The sequence below is a fragment of the Lynx canadensis genome, chromosome E1 (genome assembly GCF_007474595.2).
Source record: "Lynx canadensis isolate LIC74 chromosome E1, mLynCan4.pri.v2, whole genome shotgun sequence".
Lineage (NCBI taxonomy): Eukaryota > Metazoa > Chordata > Mammalia > Carnivora > Felidae > Lynx > Lynx canadensis.
In genome coordinates this window covers 2,036,891-2,053,269 of record NC_044316.2, presented here as the reverse complement: position 1 = coordinate 2,053,269, position 16,379 = coordinate 2,036,891, and the positions used below count along the sequence as shown (strand labels likewise).

General features: G+C 55.6%; 1 protein-coding gene across 4 annotated transcripts; it reads left to right on the top strand.

The window, feature by feature from the left end:
- The first annotated feature begins 9,166 nt into the window (after window positions 1–9,166).
- Window positions 9,167–12,752, top strand: LOC115501183 (asialoglycoprotein receptor 1-like). Of its 4 annotated transcripts, none has more exons than XM_030296138.1 (8): window positions 9,167–9,374; window positions 9,596–9,685; window positions 10,976–11,092; window positions 11,196–11,456; window positions 11,662–11,748; window positions 11,835–11,986; window positions 12,101–12,207; window positions 12,326–12,752. In XM_030296138.1, exons 2-8 carry the CDS (start codon window positions 9,619–9,621, stop codon window positions 12,480–12,482), a joined length of 948 nt encoding a protein of 315 aa, XP_030151998.1. In that variant the 5' UTR covers window positions 9,167–9,374; window positions 9,596–9,618; the 3' UTR covers window positions 12,483–12,752. The 4 variants fall into 4 exon arrangements, with proteins under 4 accessions (XP_030151998.1, XP_030151997.1, XP_030151996.1 ...); XM_030296137.1 differs by having other exon boundaries at window positions 9,167–9,378; XM_030296136.1 differs by lacking the exon at window positions 9,167–9,374 and having other exon boundaries at window positions 9,385–9,685; window positions 11,196–11,291; window positions 11,385–11,456.
- Window positions 12,753–16,379: the final 3,627 nt, after the last annotated feature.

The window sequence follows — 16,379 nt, the reverse complement described above, 5'->3', positions numbered from 1 at the left end:
CTGGGGGGGAAAGGGGAGGGATGGGTTTAGGGAGTGGGAATGTGGGGGGTGGGGCCGGGGTTGGGGGTCGGGAGCCAGGGGAAGACTGGAAATGCTGCCGCCTTCTGCAATTTATTTATTTTTTTCTTTTGAGAGAGTGAACGGAAGAGACAGATACTTGAAACCTGGTGTGTGGCCTGCTTATTTGGGAACCGGGTGAGGAGGGAGACAGGGTGGGAGCGTATGGAAGGGTCTGGTAGTCAGAGCTGTCTTCGTGTCAACCCAGAGAGGGGACAGTGGCCTGGAGGGGGCCTTGGAGGGAAGCTGAAATCAGGGACGGTGGGCCAGCAGTGAAGTAGGGGCCTGGGAGGGGCTGGAGGCATGGTGCAGTCAATGAAAGGCCCAGAACGAGGAAGCCAGACCGGCGTAGGTCCCTGCCGACTTAGCCCAGCCCTGATCACTCTCCTGGTCCTGCTGGACAGCAAGACACTCCCTAAAGGAAAACACGGAGGCAAGTTTCTTGGTTCGTGTTCAGAGCGTTCTGGACAGAGCTGGGCTGTGGCCGTGATGTTTACAGAGGTTTGCTAGTAAGAAATACTGTGTAAATATTCATTTATTGGATTTCTTTATGCCCCACCTCTAGGAAAATGGGACCTTGATACCAAAGATTAAAAAAAAAAAAAAAAAGAAATGAAAAACAGATGCAGTAGCTATGTAGCTATGAGAGTAAATATGATCTCTGAGCTTCCTGGTAGCCAGGGCAAAAAGGGAAATGGTCCATGACCGAGTTCTTTATTCTAAAGGAGAAAAAAATTGTGGTTCTTTTAGGGAGTCAGATTTTCCCGACCCTGTCTTGCTGCAGCTTCTCAGATGCTGCTGTGCACAGTGTCACATCTCAGCTTTTCTTCTGCCCACCGTTCGTGGGCCTGACAGGTTCCCACCACGAGGGCCTCGGCTGCAGCATAGATGAGCCATCGCTGGCACCAGCTGTGATCCTGCCCCTTTCCCCCTCTGATTCAGGGGCCCCACGGGGGAAGGCTGAGGTGGAGGGTGCTAAGAGTTGAGATGGTTAAGCCCTAAACGGTGCAGAGGGCAGTTCTGGTCGCCCCTGCTGACAGAAGTTAAGCGTTGGATGCAAAAGATCCCCCCGAGGCTCAGCAGCTCTGGGGAGGATGGGATTGCCCCCGCCTGAGCTGATCCAAGGAGCAAGGTAGAGATCTCTAGTAGTGTGTCCCTGAAACCAGTGGTCCTCTCTGTGGCTTGCCCTGCACAAGACTTAAAACCCAACCCACCGATCCTGGGGGTGGGGGCCCAGGGCTGTGCGTTTCAGGAAAACCTCCCAGGTGACTCTGATGCCTCCCACCTCCCCGGGTGGAGCCTCACAGCTTCCAAGGACGTTTTTCAAATAATCCTTCTTTTAGCTTGGTTCTGCGTAGGAGCAGATGGTTTGAAGCTGTGCTGATGTTCTCTACCATTGGCCGAGGGGAGGAATCTGTGAGCTGAGGAACGTGTGTGCAGGTGATGCGTCTGGATCTAAGGGGTTAAGGAGAGTTCACCGAGAAGGGGGGAGAATCACCTAATCCTGCATGCATCGCTTTCTAGATTATGAAAGTAAGACATGGGCCTTAGAAAAATTCAAATAAATATAGAAATACATACGGTTCGAAAAAAAAAAAAAAAGCTCCCTCCCCATCTCCTTCCACATACTCCTCAGAGGGAGGCACTTTGGCAGTTTGTGGTATATTCTCCCAAATCTATAAAGAGCTCATCCTTGGCCGTTTAAGGAGACCGTATGCTTGAGTGGATAGACGCACTGGATTCCCAAACAGACTGCGGTTCAGATCCTGACTCCTCTCCACCCCCGTCTAGTTCCTTCAACAAATAACGTAGTTGGCTCTTGCTTGGTTTCAAGCTGTGTTTGAAATACTGGGGTTGCGACCTCGGGGCCCTCAGGGACCTTGGGGTCCTTGCAGTGGGGACCTCCGACCGCAGGGGGTGAAGGGGTGCAGATCATCAAAATGACGATGGTGCTGTTAAACAAAGTGACGACGAGGTGCGCGTCTTTGCTAGATTAGACGGGGTGGTCAGGGAGGCGTCTCCTCCGAGCTGCTCTGGAGTCGAGGCCGGGACGAAGACGGAGCCTGGGGCGGGGAGTGTGCAGGGGGACCGAGGAAGGGCGACGTGGGAACAAGGTGGGAACGCTGGAGGACAGAAGGTCAGTGGGGTGGAGCGGGAGGGAGACAAAGAGGAGGGGGTCTGAGAAACTAGCGCTTCTGGGCTTGAAAAGTGTCCTACGAAGCGCTCGGGCGCGGCAGGTGGGCGTGGCGGCAGGCGAGGTGGCGGGGGGGCGTGGCGGCAGGGGGCGTGGCGGCAGGCGAGGTGGCGGGGAGTGGGCGTGGCGGCAGGTGGGCGCCCGGCTGGTCGGCCGGGGGCGGGGCGAGGGGCGGGTGGGAAAAGGGAGAAAGCGCGGCAGGGGGCGCTGGAGAACCAGCCCTGCGGAGGCGGTGAGGTGAGGACGGGAGGTGGCCAGGCGCTGTGGCTGGGCTGAGAGCGTACCTTCTGTGAGCCTCAGCTTCCCTAGCTCGCAAACGGGGACGATAACTCCCGACCTCGCTGGATGGCCGTGAGGAATGTGCAACAGGACCCTCGGCCCGCAGCCCTGCGCCTGCTAGAGAGCGGTTACCGATCATTGCTGTTGGTCTGTTCTGTTACTGGTAAACGTAAGTTAAATAAAACCTGGAAACGTGGAGTTTTATCTTCTTCCTCATTCCTTTCTTTTTTAATGTAGATTAATTTTGAGGGCAAGAGAGAGAGAGAAAGCACAAGTGGGGGAAGAGGGGCAGAGAGAGGGAGAGAGAGAGTCCCAAGCAGGCTCTTGCACACTCAGCGCAGAGCCCCACGCGGGGCTCGATCCCGCGAACCTCGAGATCATGACCTGAGCCGACACCAGGAGCGGGAGGTCTAACTGACTGAGCCACCCAGGTGTGGTGAGTTTTACCTTTCTCTAAACGTTCACCTGTCAGTAAAAGTGGGGGAAAGAGGTGTTGACCGGTCCCGGGGCACAGGATCCTGCCTGTCCCAACGCCGAGGAGTTGGAGCGTGTCTGGGTGCAGAGAACCAGGGTGCAGAAAGTTCTCGCCCTGCTGCAGGGCGTATGGAGGCCCTTGAGTGGGTTCTGTCGGTTCTCACTCACAACTGTGAGTGAGCAACCTCCTCCTTGCGGCCTCGCGGGACCCCCTTCCCTCGTGGCTGCTTCTAGCACTGAGCTCCCAGCCCGGGTGCCTCGCCTGACCTCTCCTGCTTCCTCTCCACTCAGGCCCTGCTCAGCCTCTCCTGGATTCCGGGAGCCGTCGGTCACCCTCTTTGGAAAGTCAGCCTTGAGCCTTCGGTTACCTGCCCGCTCTGCCCATTTGTTCAGTCACCTCCTGGCAAGGCCTTCTGGGTGCCTGACTTTGCAGCCGGAGGGCCTGAGTGGCAGGGGGGCCGGGGAGAGAGCCAGGCAGGCACATCCCAGACCTGAGCTTGAGAGCGCTCTGCGAGGGGGTGGGCGAGGGCCGAGGGGGTTCAGTGCCCAGGTCTCATCCGCAGAAGATGAGGGGCTGTCTTAACTCCACCGACAGGCCAGGCCCCCAGTTCCCCCAGTTCCTTCCCAGGTAAGTCGCTAACCACCCTCTGGGAGACAGAGAGAGATGTGCTCTGCTGACCTGACCCCAGCCTCCCCCGCTCCCCACATTCAGAAGCCCTGGGGGGCTGGCTGAACTCGAACTACTGATAATAATCCGAATGCAGACGGCTAGCCTGTGCCGGGCACTTAGTACGAGCCAGGCCCTGTGCAAGGCAATGCCAGCTCTCTGACATGAGCATTCAACCCACTCTCCAGACAAGGGCAAGGTGAACTCACATCTGTGTGATAGCCGCCCTTGTCCGCCCTAACATGCTGAGAACCCCCAGCCTCCCGTGTCCTTCTTGCTCTGCGTCCACACGCCCTCCTTACCAGCTTCTTCTCTGTTCCACTGCTCGGCTCCCCCCTTGCCCCAAAACACGTCCTTCTCTTGACTCATCCAGTGGGAGGCTCACTGTCCTCTCTCCTTGGCAGTCTTGACCGGGTATTTGGGGTGCCCAGAGCCGGCCCTAAGGGTCAACCCCACTCCTGCACTTGTGTGGTTGGCAGTCCTGGGGATCTTTCTTCCCCTTCCTTCGTGGGGGCGGGGACTCTGTTCCAGCTGCTTCCTTCCCAGTGGGCCCCTCACTGGGCGGGTGTCATGGACGAATGTATGGCCTTGGGCAACATTCAAGACTCTACATCAACGTCGCCAGCCCAGAACCCTTGCGGACTCCAGACCTGCCTCTAGCAACCTTCTGGACCCTGGTTAGGCGCGCCAATTCCCTCCCTCACTGCGCTGCCCATCTCTGACCCATCACCTGCCTCCAGGCCACGCCATTGTTTAATTACAGTCCTGCCTTTTGCCTGCAAATCTTCATGAACCTTGTGGTCTGTAGTCCCGGTCTGTAACTTTGCGGGTCAGGTGCCCCATCTGTGAAAGGTTTCTGAGCGTGTGTCCCCCAGTTTGTCGTCACTCGTTCATTAGTTCTAAACACGTGGCCAGCCTTCAAGATGGCCCCCAGGAAGTCTCACCTCCCAGTATTCACACCCTGAAGCGTCCGACTTCAGCTCAGGTCATGATCTCACGGTCCGTGAGTTCGAGCCCCACGTCGGGCTCTGGGCTGACGGCTCGGAGCCTAGAGCCTGCTTCGGATTCCGTGTGTCCCTCTCTCTCTCTGTCCCGCCCATGCTCGTGCTCTGTCTCTCTCTTTCAAAAATAAACACACATTAAAAATATATATATTAAAAATATATAAATAAATAAACCTTAAAAATATTTTATAAATATATAAATATTATGCAAATATTTTCCTGCCACACTCCAGTGGATGACCTTGTGACTTCCCTGGGGTGCATGTTCCCCATTTAAAAAAAAAATTAATGTTTATTTATTTCTGAGACAATGCGAGAGACCGAGTGCAAGCGAGGGAGGGGCAGAGAGAGAGGGAGACACAGAATCCAAAGCAGGCTCCAGGCTCCGAGCTGTCAGCCCAAAGCCCGACGCGGGGCTCGAACTCACGGACCGCGAGATCGTGACCTGAGCTGAAGTCGGACGCTCCACTGACTGAGCCACTCGGGCGCCCCGCATTCCCCATTTTGGAGACTACCGTGCTTCTGAGTGACCTTCAAAAATCCGCACCCTGACATTCAAGGCTCCCAGAGTGGTCCACACTACCTCTCAGTCCATTTCCCTTGTGCTACTGTTTCCTCTCCGCAGGGTCACTTGCTCATTAATTACCAATGATAAAATCCTACCTGTTTTTATTGGCCAACATTAGAGATCTCCTTTCAGGAGCTTGCCTGCCTTCCTTCCTTCCTTCCTTCCTTCCTTTTTAATGTTTTTAAGTTTATTTATTTTGAGAGAGAGAGTGAGCCGGGGAGGAGCAGAAAGAGAGGGAGAGAGCGAATCCCAGGCCGACTCTGCACTGTCGGTGTAGACCCCGACTGGGGGCTCGAACCGTGAGATCACCACCGGAGCCCAAATCAAGAGTCTGACACTTAACCACTTAACCGACTGAGCCCCTCACCAGGTGCCCCCCAGGAGGAGCCTTTCGCGATCGTCCCAGAGGTGAGACTGCCAGGGTCCGAGCCCAGCCTCCTGCGTTGCTCTGGTCATGAGTTCCTCAACCGGCAGGCAAGTGTACCCAGAGGGGACAGGGTCGCTTTGTGTTGAGGCAGAGCTCTAACGGTGGCCCCCAAGATTCCATGCCGTCATCCCTGGAACCTGAGTATGTTAAGATACATCACTCTCGTGATTATGTTATGTTATGTTTGGTTGACCTTATATAGTGCCGTGTATACACAACTGACCTTAAGAAGATTCTTCCAAGTGGACCTAATCTTTTTAATTGATTAATTAATTAGTTAATCAATTAAAAAAATTTTTTAACATTTATTTATTTTTGAGAGACAGAGAGAGGCAGAGCATGAGAAGGGGAGGGGGAGAGAGAGAGAGAGAGAGACAGAGAGACAGAATCCGAAGCAGGCTCCAGGCTCCGAGCTTCAGGGCAGAGCCCGAGGCGGGGCTCGAACTCACGAACCATGAGACCGTGACCTGAGCCCAAGTCGGGCGCTTAACCCCCTGAGCCCCCCAGGCGCCCCTGTTGCGGACTCTGGGGGTGGAGGGCTCCCGTGACAAGGAACACGGTCCTTGGTCCGCAGGAGAGGGTGGCCCCCGGGTGACAGCCAGCAAGGAAAGGGGGACCTGAGTCCCGCAGCTGCGAGGAACTGGATTCCGTTGACCCCCTGAACGTGCTCGCAAGCTCGTTCTCTTTCTCCTTCGCCTCCAGAAATGAGACGAGGTCCTCCAGCACCTGGATCTCAGCTCTGTGAGACCCTGAGCAGACAGCCCAGTTGGATGGATATCTATCTATCTATCTATCTATCTATCTATCTATCTATATCTTTCTTTTTTTTCTTTTAAGTAGGCTCCATGCCCAACATGGGGCTTGAACTCACAACCCCGAGATCAAGAGTCGCACACTAGACCGACTGAGCCAGCCAGGTGCCCTTAAGATATATATTCATTTTTAAAAATTTTATTTTAGGTTTATTTATTTATGTTGGGGGAGAGGGAGAGGGAGAGGGAGAGCATGAACAGAGGAGGGGCAGAGAGAGGGAGGGGGAATCCCAAGCAGGCTCCGAAGTGTCAGCCAAAAACCCGACGTGGGGCTCGCAAACTCACAAACCGTGAGATCACAACCTGAGCCGAAATCAAGAGTCAGATGCTTAACCGACTGAGACACCCAGGCGCCCCGAAGATACATATTAAAGGAATAAATGCACAGGGTGGATGGGCTCTCGACCTAAAGCGTCACCATTGTGGCCTGGTGTTCTTTCTAGCTACTTTTTAGTTTCTTAGGACCATCTCTGGTATTTTGCAGGAGGCTCGTCCGTAAATGAGCGGCCCCAGCACATGTATCATGTTGTTTGTCTGGCTTTCTTCACAGTGTTTTTTCTGAAACCGGATTTCAGGAACACCTTACTCCAGTAGAACGTCCAGTACAAATCATAAGTGGGCAGCTTTTCTGCAGTTTTATGAAGGGGACATAGCCACACAACCCGTGTCCAGATCAAGAGGCTGAACATTTCCATGGGGCGCCTGGGTGGCTCAGTCGGTTAAGCGTCCGACTTCGGCTCAGGTCACGATCTCACGGTTCTTGAGTTCAAGGCCCGCGTCGGGCTCTGTGCTGACAGCTCGGAGCCTGGAGCCTGCTTCGGATTCTGTGTCTCCCTCTCTCTCTCTCTCTGCCCCTCCCCCGCTCATGCTCTGTCTCTCTCTCTCTCTCTCTCTGTCAAAAATAAATAAACATTAAAAAAAAAAAAAAGAGCGTAACATTTCCATTACCCAGAAGCCCCTATGTGCTTCCTGCCGGTCACAGCTTCCGCAGTGAAGTGCTTTCGGTCACTCTTCTGACCAAAGCAGCATGGGTATGTTTGCCCGAATAAACCGGATTGTGAGCGATGATATCAGAGAATGCGAACAGCCCAATAGTCCCCGAATTACTGGCCGCAGCCCAGCGCATGCAAACAGCAGGGGGCTTTTCAGGACACAGGAATGAGGGTGTACCCAAGGGTTTCTTTTTTTGTGTGTTTGTTTCTTTTTTTTTAATATTTATTTTTGAGAGAGAGAGAGAGACAGAGTGCAAGCAGAGGAGGGGCAAAGAGAAGGGAGACACAAAATCCAAAGCAGGCTCCAGGCTCTGAGCTGTCAGCACAGAGCCCGACGCGGGGCTCGAACCCACGAACCGAGAGATCATGACCTGAGCCGAAGTAGACTCTCAACCGACTGAGCCACCCAGGTGCCCCTGGGGCTTTCATATTGAATGTGAGGACTGTGTTCCTGAGATCTCATATAATGTAAAACTCTTGTAATAAAGTCTAGTTCTGTGCTTGAAACATAGTGTTTGCACCCTTTCCCATTTGGGGCCTGAAGTGAGACCCATGAACATCTTTAATATTGCCTAATTTCTGATCTTTAAATTTTTATTATTTATTTTAGAGAGAGAGCGCGCGTGTAAGTGCGAGCAGGGGAGGGGCAGAGAGAGAAGGAGACACAGAATCTGAAACAGGTTCCAAGCTCTGAGCGGTCAGCACAGAGCCCCGCGCGGGACTCAAACTCACGGACCGTGAGGTCATGACCTGAGCCGAAGGCGGCCGCTTAACCGACTGAGCCCCCCAGGTGCCCCAGTATTGTTCAGTTTCTAAGTTTGCATAATCTGAATTCATACATGCCTCCCTGAATCCCCTGTGGGGCTGGGAGGGTCTGTCCTTTAAGGGTCTGAGACCCCAGGGCCCAGCCTCGGGGATGGTTCAGGATCCAGGGCCTGGGTAGGCTTCCCGGGGACAAAACACGGGTCCTGGAATCAGGCGGCTTACATTCCAGGCCTGCCTCTGCTGCTTCCTTGCAGTGTAACCCCGGGGAAGCTCTTACCTGTCGGGGCCTCAGTCTTCTCATCTGCAAATCGGGCTGGGCTCTGGGCTTTAAGAGAGGAGTTAAGGGGTGAAAAGCCTGGGTGCCCAGTAGGAGCCAATGGGAGCTTGTTAGCACCAGTCCCAGGTGGGGTGGGGAAAGCCTGCTCTCTCTCCCGCCTCTCTCCCCACCACCCCCAGGCTGCTGGGGGGGAAGGGGGGGGACTTTGCTCCCAGGGAGAGTAAAGCAGCAGGCCCCAAGGCTGCAGGGCCTGGCCTCTGAGCTTCACAGGAGGGCCGGGGCCCCGGGCTCAGACGCCAGGGTCAGAGCCCGGATTGGGCAAGAGCGGAGCTCGGAGGCCCCTCGTCCCGGTCAGGGATATTTGGAAACACCAACGATTCTGAGAAATTTAGCGGCAGGAAGTGAAAGGAGGGGCAGAAGGAACCAGCAATGAGCACCTCTGGCCCCTACTGACCTGGCTCCCCATTCCAAACCGAGCAGTGATTAGTGGGGTGTTGGCTGGGGCCGGGGTGGGGGGGGGTGCAGAGCAGGAGATTCCCCCTCCCCGGGGAGGAAGGCGGAGGCCTCCCATCCCCCACTCCCACCCCACACATGCCCTGAGTTCCAAATCCTTTCCCACCTCTGTTTACTGTCCAAAGTCCCAGGCGCTGGGGATGCCAGCTGCAGTGTTGGGACACACAGACCCAGAGACACACAGACCCAGACACGCAGGGCTCAGGGCCCTCGGAGGGACCCTGTTCCCTCCTCTCCCATCGTCCAGGGCTGTCCGCGCACCCCAAGTCTCTGCGCTCCAGCCCCCTTCTTAGCCTGGGATCTGCACAGCATTGGGGGATCCAGGAATCCACTTCAAGACTGCCAGCAAGTAAAAGGGGAAGAAAGGCCGGGGCCCCGACCCGGGTGGGGAGGGGGCTGGGCGGGAAAACCTCAGAGGGGTGAAGTTTGCATGTCAGGCCTGGGAAAGAACTGGAGAAAGAAGAGAGGTTTTCACGTAACCACCGATGACTTAGAAACGGACTGGACCCCGCACCGTCCGGCTCCATTCGGCCCCAGCCTCAGCCCTAACCCCAGCCTTGACCTAGGCCCAGGTCCAGCCAGCCCTATCATGACAAATGACTATCAAGACCTTCAGCATCTGGACAATGAGGACAATGGCCATCAGCTTAGACAAGGTAAGGGGACGCCTCCTTGCGTTTCGGACAGGTGACAGTGAGGTGGCTCTTGTCGCCTTGACTCAGCTCCTGCTTCCTCCTGTGAGCCCTGACCCGGCCTCTGGGTCGGCCCCACTCACAAGAACACGGTCCGCTCCACCTCCGCTAGCCTCCTGACCCTTGCCACGTCCCCCCCTGGCCAGGACCTCGGGGAGGGTGTGGACCCAGGGGACCAGGAGTACCTGGGAGCAGTTAGGGCTGCCTTCCTTGCCTCTAACACCTGGTGAGCCTCGGCCAGGTGGGAGAGTGTGTGTGCATGGGGTGTCCCGGACCAGGGGACAGGGACAAGGGGCCAGACTTCCATGGGGAGGCTGAGGCCCTCGTCAGATAACAGCCACCACCCGGCCTTTGTTTCTCCAGCCAGCAGGGATGCTGTTTGGGCTGAGCAGGAGGGTTCTTGGGGATGGGGGTGGGGGGAAGGGGCTGCAGGGGAGCCCCCCCCCCCAGGTGGGAGCAGCTTGGGGGGCTGTGGCTCCTCTGTCTTCTCTCCTGGAGCCCAGCCAGAGGAGAAACCTCCTCCTCTTTCCCGGCCTTTCCGGGGGTAACAGAACCCTCCCCCCAAAACTAATGTAGTTCATCAGCTTCAGTGACACAGTCTGGCCACTAGGGGTCAGCAAAGGCTGAGGGCCCCGGCCGGCTGGGGCAGGTCGGCGCCAGGCACCCGCTCCCAGCCCTCCTCCTGGCCTCTGGTCCCTCAGGGTGGCCTACCACCCGGATTTCTTTCTTTCTTTCTTTCTTTCTTTCTTTCTTTCTTTCTTTCTTTCTTCTTTTCTTTCTTTCTTTCTTTCTTCTTTCTTCTTCTTTCTTTCTTTCTTCTTTTCTTTTTTTCTTTCTTCCTTTCTTTCTTCTTTCTTTCTATTTCTTTTTTCTTTTCTTTCTTTCTTTCCTCTTTTCTTCTTTATCTCTTCTTTCTTCTTCTTTTCTTTCTTTCTTTCTTATTTTTTAATCTTAATTTATTTTGAGAGAGTGGATAGAGGACAGAGCTGACAGGGGCGGAACAGAGAGAGAGGGAGACACAGAATCCGAAGCGGCTCCAGGCTCCGAGCTGTCAGCGCAGAGCCCGACGCGGGCTCGAACCCACGAATCGTGAGATCATGCCCTGAGGCCGAAGTCGGACGCTTCACCGACTGAGCCACCCGGGCGCCCCAAGAACGGATTTCTTCACCTGTAGGGCTCCCTGGAGAAGGAGCCTTCGCCCGCTCTCCTCCCGGGACCCGGTCCCTGACACCCGGACGCCCTGTTTTGTTGCAGCACCACCTCCGCCCCAGCGGCTGTTCCGGAGACTCTGCTCGGGACCCTGCTTCCTCCTGCTCTCCCTGGGCCTCGGCCTCCTGCTGCTGGTGGTTGTCTGTGTGATCGGATCCCAGAGTGGGTGCCCTGGGGGTGGGCGGGGCAAGTGGTGAGAGAGCGCTGGCGTCTGTGACGGGGGTCACGGCCCCCTCATGTTGCCCCGTGCACACCCCCCCTCCAGACTCCAAGCTGCGGGACGAGCTGCAGGCCCTGAGGGTCACGTTCAGCAACTTCACGGCGAGCACGGAGGTCGAGGTCAAGGCCCTGAGCAGCCAGGGTGAGGGGGCCCTGGGGCTGCGGCTTGGGGGGGGGGAGGGGGGGCCCGTGGGCCGCTGGGGACGTCGGGACACTGAGCCAGCCTCTCCCCCAGGGGGAAGCGTGGGCCGGAAGGTGAAGTCGCTGGAGTCCCAGCTGCAGAAACAGCAGCAGCAGCTCAGCGAAGGTCAGAGCGGGGAGCGTGCGCGCACGGGCGCGTCGGGCCCGGGGGTCCCTCCGGCCGAGCCCCGGGGGTCCCTCCGGCCGAGCCCCGGGGGCCTGTGACTCCTCGGGCCCCAGCGCGCAGGGGCCGGGCCCTTCCCAGCCCCCAGTGTCCACACTGACCCGCCCCGCCCCCTGCCCGCCCTCGCCCCCCCACCCCGCCCCCCCAGATCACTCCAGCTTGCTGCTGCACGTGAAGCAGTTCGTGTCGGACCTGCGGAGCCTGAGCTGTCAGATCGCCGTCCTGCACGGCAACGGTGAGGGGGCGGGGCGCCCGCCGGCTCGCCCGCCCTCCCCCTCCCCGGGCCCCGCCTCAGCGCCTCCACCCTCCCCGGCCCCGCAGGCTCCGCGGCCTCCTGCTGCCCGGTCAACTGGCTGGAGTACGAGGGCAGCTGCTACTGGTTCTCCCGCTCCGGGAAGTCCTGGCCGGAGGCGGACAAGTACTGCCGGCTGGAGAACGCGCACCTGGTGGTGGTGGGCTCCTGGGAGGAGCAGGTGAGCTCCCGGGGCTGGGGTGGGGGTGGGGGGCGGCTCCCGGGAGGAGCGGGTGGGCCCCTGGGGGGGTCGGGCTCCGGGGAGCGCTCACCAGTCCGCTCCCTGTCTCCCCAGAAGTTCATCCAGCACCACATGGGGCCTGTGAACACCTGGATGGGCCTCACCGACCAGAGTGGGCCCTGGAAGTGGGTGGACGGGACGGACTACGAGAAGGGCTTCAAGTGAGTGCGCGCGCCCCGGCCCCGCGGGTCCCCGGGGGTGGGGGTGGGGGTGGGGGTGGGGGGGCCCGGCTTGGCGGGGAGGGGGGGGCGCCCGGCTCACATCCGCGCGTCTCCGCAGGAACTGGAGGCCGGAGCAGCCGGACGACTGGTACGGGCACGGGCTGGGCGGGGGCGAGGACTGCGCCCACTTCACGGACGACGGCCGCTGGAACGACGACGTGTGCCAGAGGCCCTACCGCTGGGTGTGCGAGACAGAGCGGGACGCGGCCGGCTAGGAGCACCCCCGCCCCCTAATTTATTTCCTTGGCGCCCCCACCTGCCGGACGATGCTGCTGTCCCGGGTGGGGGGCGGGGATGGGGGCTCCTCCACCTTCTCGGGGATGTTCGATCTGGGATGTTAAGGGAAGTTTCGGGGACGGTGTCTGAGGGATGCAGGAATCACGTTTGGAGGGGCGGGGAGACGGCAACCCGCTTTCCGCGCTTTACAGGTGGTTGGTTGTCAACGTGTTTCAGAGGAAACAATGAACGGAATATTCTAAACGTGCCACGAGTTGTCTGCTTCTTGGGCGTTAGGAATCGGAGCGGGCTGGTTGGCAGGAAGCCAGGGGGACCCGGTGGGCTTTGTTAATCGCAGGCGTGCGAGTTAGGGCTGTTCTGAGGCTCCCCGGGAAGGTGTGCTGTTTCTGGGGACCACAGCGCCTGCAGCCAACGCCCTCGGACCGGAATCACCCGCGTGGGTCCAGGGCTGCAGAAGCTTCGAGGGAAACTCCCTGATGTCTGTCGCGTGCATTACAGCGGACGGAGCAGTGTCCACGGGCCACAGACACAGCAAAGCTGAAGATAAGTCTGCTCTGGAGAATCACCAAACGTGCAAAGACAACCAGTGGAAGAGAGGCCCCCAAATAAATAGAATCCACAGCCCAGGATGGGGGTTCACAGGAACACTTTTTTTTTTTTTTTTTTTGAGACAGGAAATCCCATGAGAGGCAGAAAGAGAGGGGCAGAGACAGAGAGAGAAGCAGGGCTCACCCCGGGCTGGGCTCGTGCTCACCCAGAGCAGGACTTGAAAATGAATAACAAAATAAACCCTTCAAAATAGAAGGCCGGGATGGGTTTATCTATCTATGTATTTATTTATTTATTCATTGAAAGTTTATTTTTGACGGGTGCCTGGGTGGGTCAGTCAGTTGAGCATCTGACTTCGGCTCAGGTCACAATCTCACAGTTTGTGGGTTCAAGCCCGGCGTCGGGCTCTGTGCTGACAGCTCGGAGCCTGGGGCCTGCTTCGGATTCTGTGTCTCCCTCTGTCTCTCTGCCCCTCCCCTGCTCACACTCTGTCTCTCTCGGTCTCTCAACAATAAATAAACGTGGAAAAAAGTTAAAAAATTAAAAATTTTACATTTAAACGTCTAAATTTTTAAACGTTAAAAAATTTTTAACGTTTATATATTTTTGAGAGAAAGAGCACACATGAGAGGGGGAGGGGAAGAGAGAGAATCCCAAGTAGGCTCCACACTGACAGTGTAGAGCCCCACGTGGGGCTCAAACCCACAAACCGTGAGATCATGACCTGAGCTGAAACCAAGAGTCACACGTTTAACAGACTGAACCACCCAGGTGTCCCAGAAGGCAGGGATTTATTAAAAAATCATCAACCACAGCATATACATCCTATTCAAGTATGCGAGGACATTTAAAAAAAAATCTGAGCAAATACTGGTCCATAAAGCAAGTTTTAACAAATTTCAAATAATGAATGGTCACTATAATGAGCAGAAATATAAAATTCCCATATAAATCATTAGCAAACCCAATCAAATGATGCGTTACAAAGATAACATGTGGGGCGCCTGCGTGTCTCAGTCGGTTGGGCGTCCGACTTCGGCTCAGGCCATGATCTCGCGGTTCGTGGGTTCGAGCCCCACATCAGGCTCTGTGCTGACAGCTCGGAGCCTGGAGCCTGCTTCGGATTCTGTGTCTCCCTCTCTCTCTGCCCCTCCCCTGCTCATGCCCCGTCTGCTCTTTCGCAAAATAAATAATAAAACATAAAAATAATTTAAAAAGATAACATGTTTGTCAGAGGCAGACCAATATCATATGTGGAATTTAGGAAATAAATGAGCAGAGGGGAAAAAGAGAGACAAACCAAGAACCAGACTCTTAACTAGAGAAGAAACCGATGGTTACCAGAGGGGAGGCGGGAGGGGGGATGGGCTAAACTGGTGAGGCGGATGGAGGAGGGCGCTTGTCGGGATGAGCACCCGGTGTGGGATGAATCACTAAATTCTACGCCTGAGACTAATAGTGCACTGTATGTTAGCTGGCTGAAAGTTAAACAAAGACTTGGGGGGAAAAAAGAAAAGAATTCAAAGATGGCTTAACATCAGAGAAATCTATTAATAAAATAGACTTAGGGAGAGAGGGGCCCCAGGTGGCTCAGTCACTTGTGTCTGACTCTTGATTTCAGCTCAGGACATGATCCCAGAGTCATGGGATCGAGCCCTGTGTCGAACTCTGTGCTGAGTGTGGAGCCTGCTTGGGATTCTCTCTCTCCCTCTCAATAATAATAAAAATAAAAGGCTTAAGGAGTACAGAGACTAGATTAATGGAGTACAAAAGAAAAAAATGACATAATGCAGAAAAAGCACTTGGCAAACTCTTTTAGGACCTTAGCTGCTTTTTTTTTAAAACATATATATTTTTTAATGTTTATTCATTTTTGAGGGACAGAGAGAGAGCATGAGTGGGGGAGGGGCAGAAAGAGAGGGAGACACAAAATCCAAAGCAGGCTCCAGGCTCCGAGCTGTCGGCACAGAGCCCGACGCGGGGCTCGAACCCACGAACCGTGAGATCATGACCTGAGCCGAAGTTGGACGCGGAAACGACGGAGCCACCCAGGCGCCCCAGGACCTCAGCTTCTTCTATTTGTGGATGTCCAACCTCAATATATAAATTCCATCAACGTTCCGAGATGTCTGTCCCGCTGCAGCCATGACCCATTTCTGGCACGAGAAAGAAGAAAAGAGGCAGAGACAAACTTCTAGAAGCCGTGTGCAGTTCAGGTACATCTCTTTGATCAGAGCCAGTCCCGGGGCAGCAGCCCCAAATGCAGCTGAGAAGTGGACTCTGTATTTTGGGGGCGGGGGCAAATTTCAGCGAAAAGCCAGGGGGACTGAATTCATGTGGGACAGGGGTCAGAAAACCGCGGCCCTCACCCGTTTGTGTAAATACAGTTTCATTGGAACACGCCAGGCTCATTCGTTTCTATATTGCTGGTGATTGCTTTCATGCTCTAAGCAGAATTGAGCGGCTGGGAGAAAGCCAGAAAAGCCAAAAATATTTGCTGTTTAGAGAAAATGCTTGCCGACTCCTGGTGTACAGTAAAGGGAAGAAGGGATATTGGGGTCAGCTAGAAGTTTCTGCCATGCTACTGTTGGTGCTGCTGGCTTACTTCATGCGAGGCATCCTGGTCAGACTGCAGAAAACAGGAAAAGGCATCCGAGTTGTAAGAATCGGGAAGGAAGAGACCATCTCCAAGGAAAGTCAATACCAATAACAAACCAGGAGACCTCCCTTGGGCTCAGGTCATGATCCCACGGCTCGTGGGTTCGAGCCCCGCGTCGGGCTCTGTGCTGACAGCTCAGAGCCTGGAGCCTGCTTTGGATTCTGTGTCTCTCTCTCTCTCTCTCTCTCTCTCTCTTTCCGCCCCTCTCCCACTCATGCTCTGTCTCTCTCTGTCTCGAAAAGAAACATTAAACATTTTTTTTTTTTGGAAAGATTCTATTGTATTTTATTTTTTTTCAAAAAATTTAAAGCTTATTTATTTGAGAGAGACAGAGACAGTGTGAGTGGGGGAGGGGCAGAGAGAGGGGGAGAGAGAACCCCAAGCAGGCTCCATCCACACTGTCAGCGCAGAGCCCGACGTGGGGCTCAAACCCACGAACTGTGAGATCATGACCTGAGCCGAAACCAAGAGTCGGACGCTCGACTGTCTGAGCCGGCCAGGCGCCCCTGGAGGATGTTTTAATAAAGGAATGATTTAGGAAGGTCTGAGCAGGATTCGGGAAGCCACGTGAACTGGGACAGAGCCCCAAGCGTCCCAGCGGTGGGGAGCTGTGAGCACCTCCAGGAACCCAAGAAGAGGGAAAGCTGCGTGGAGAGCCCCCCTCCCC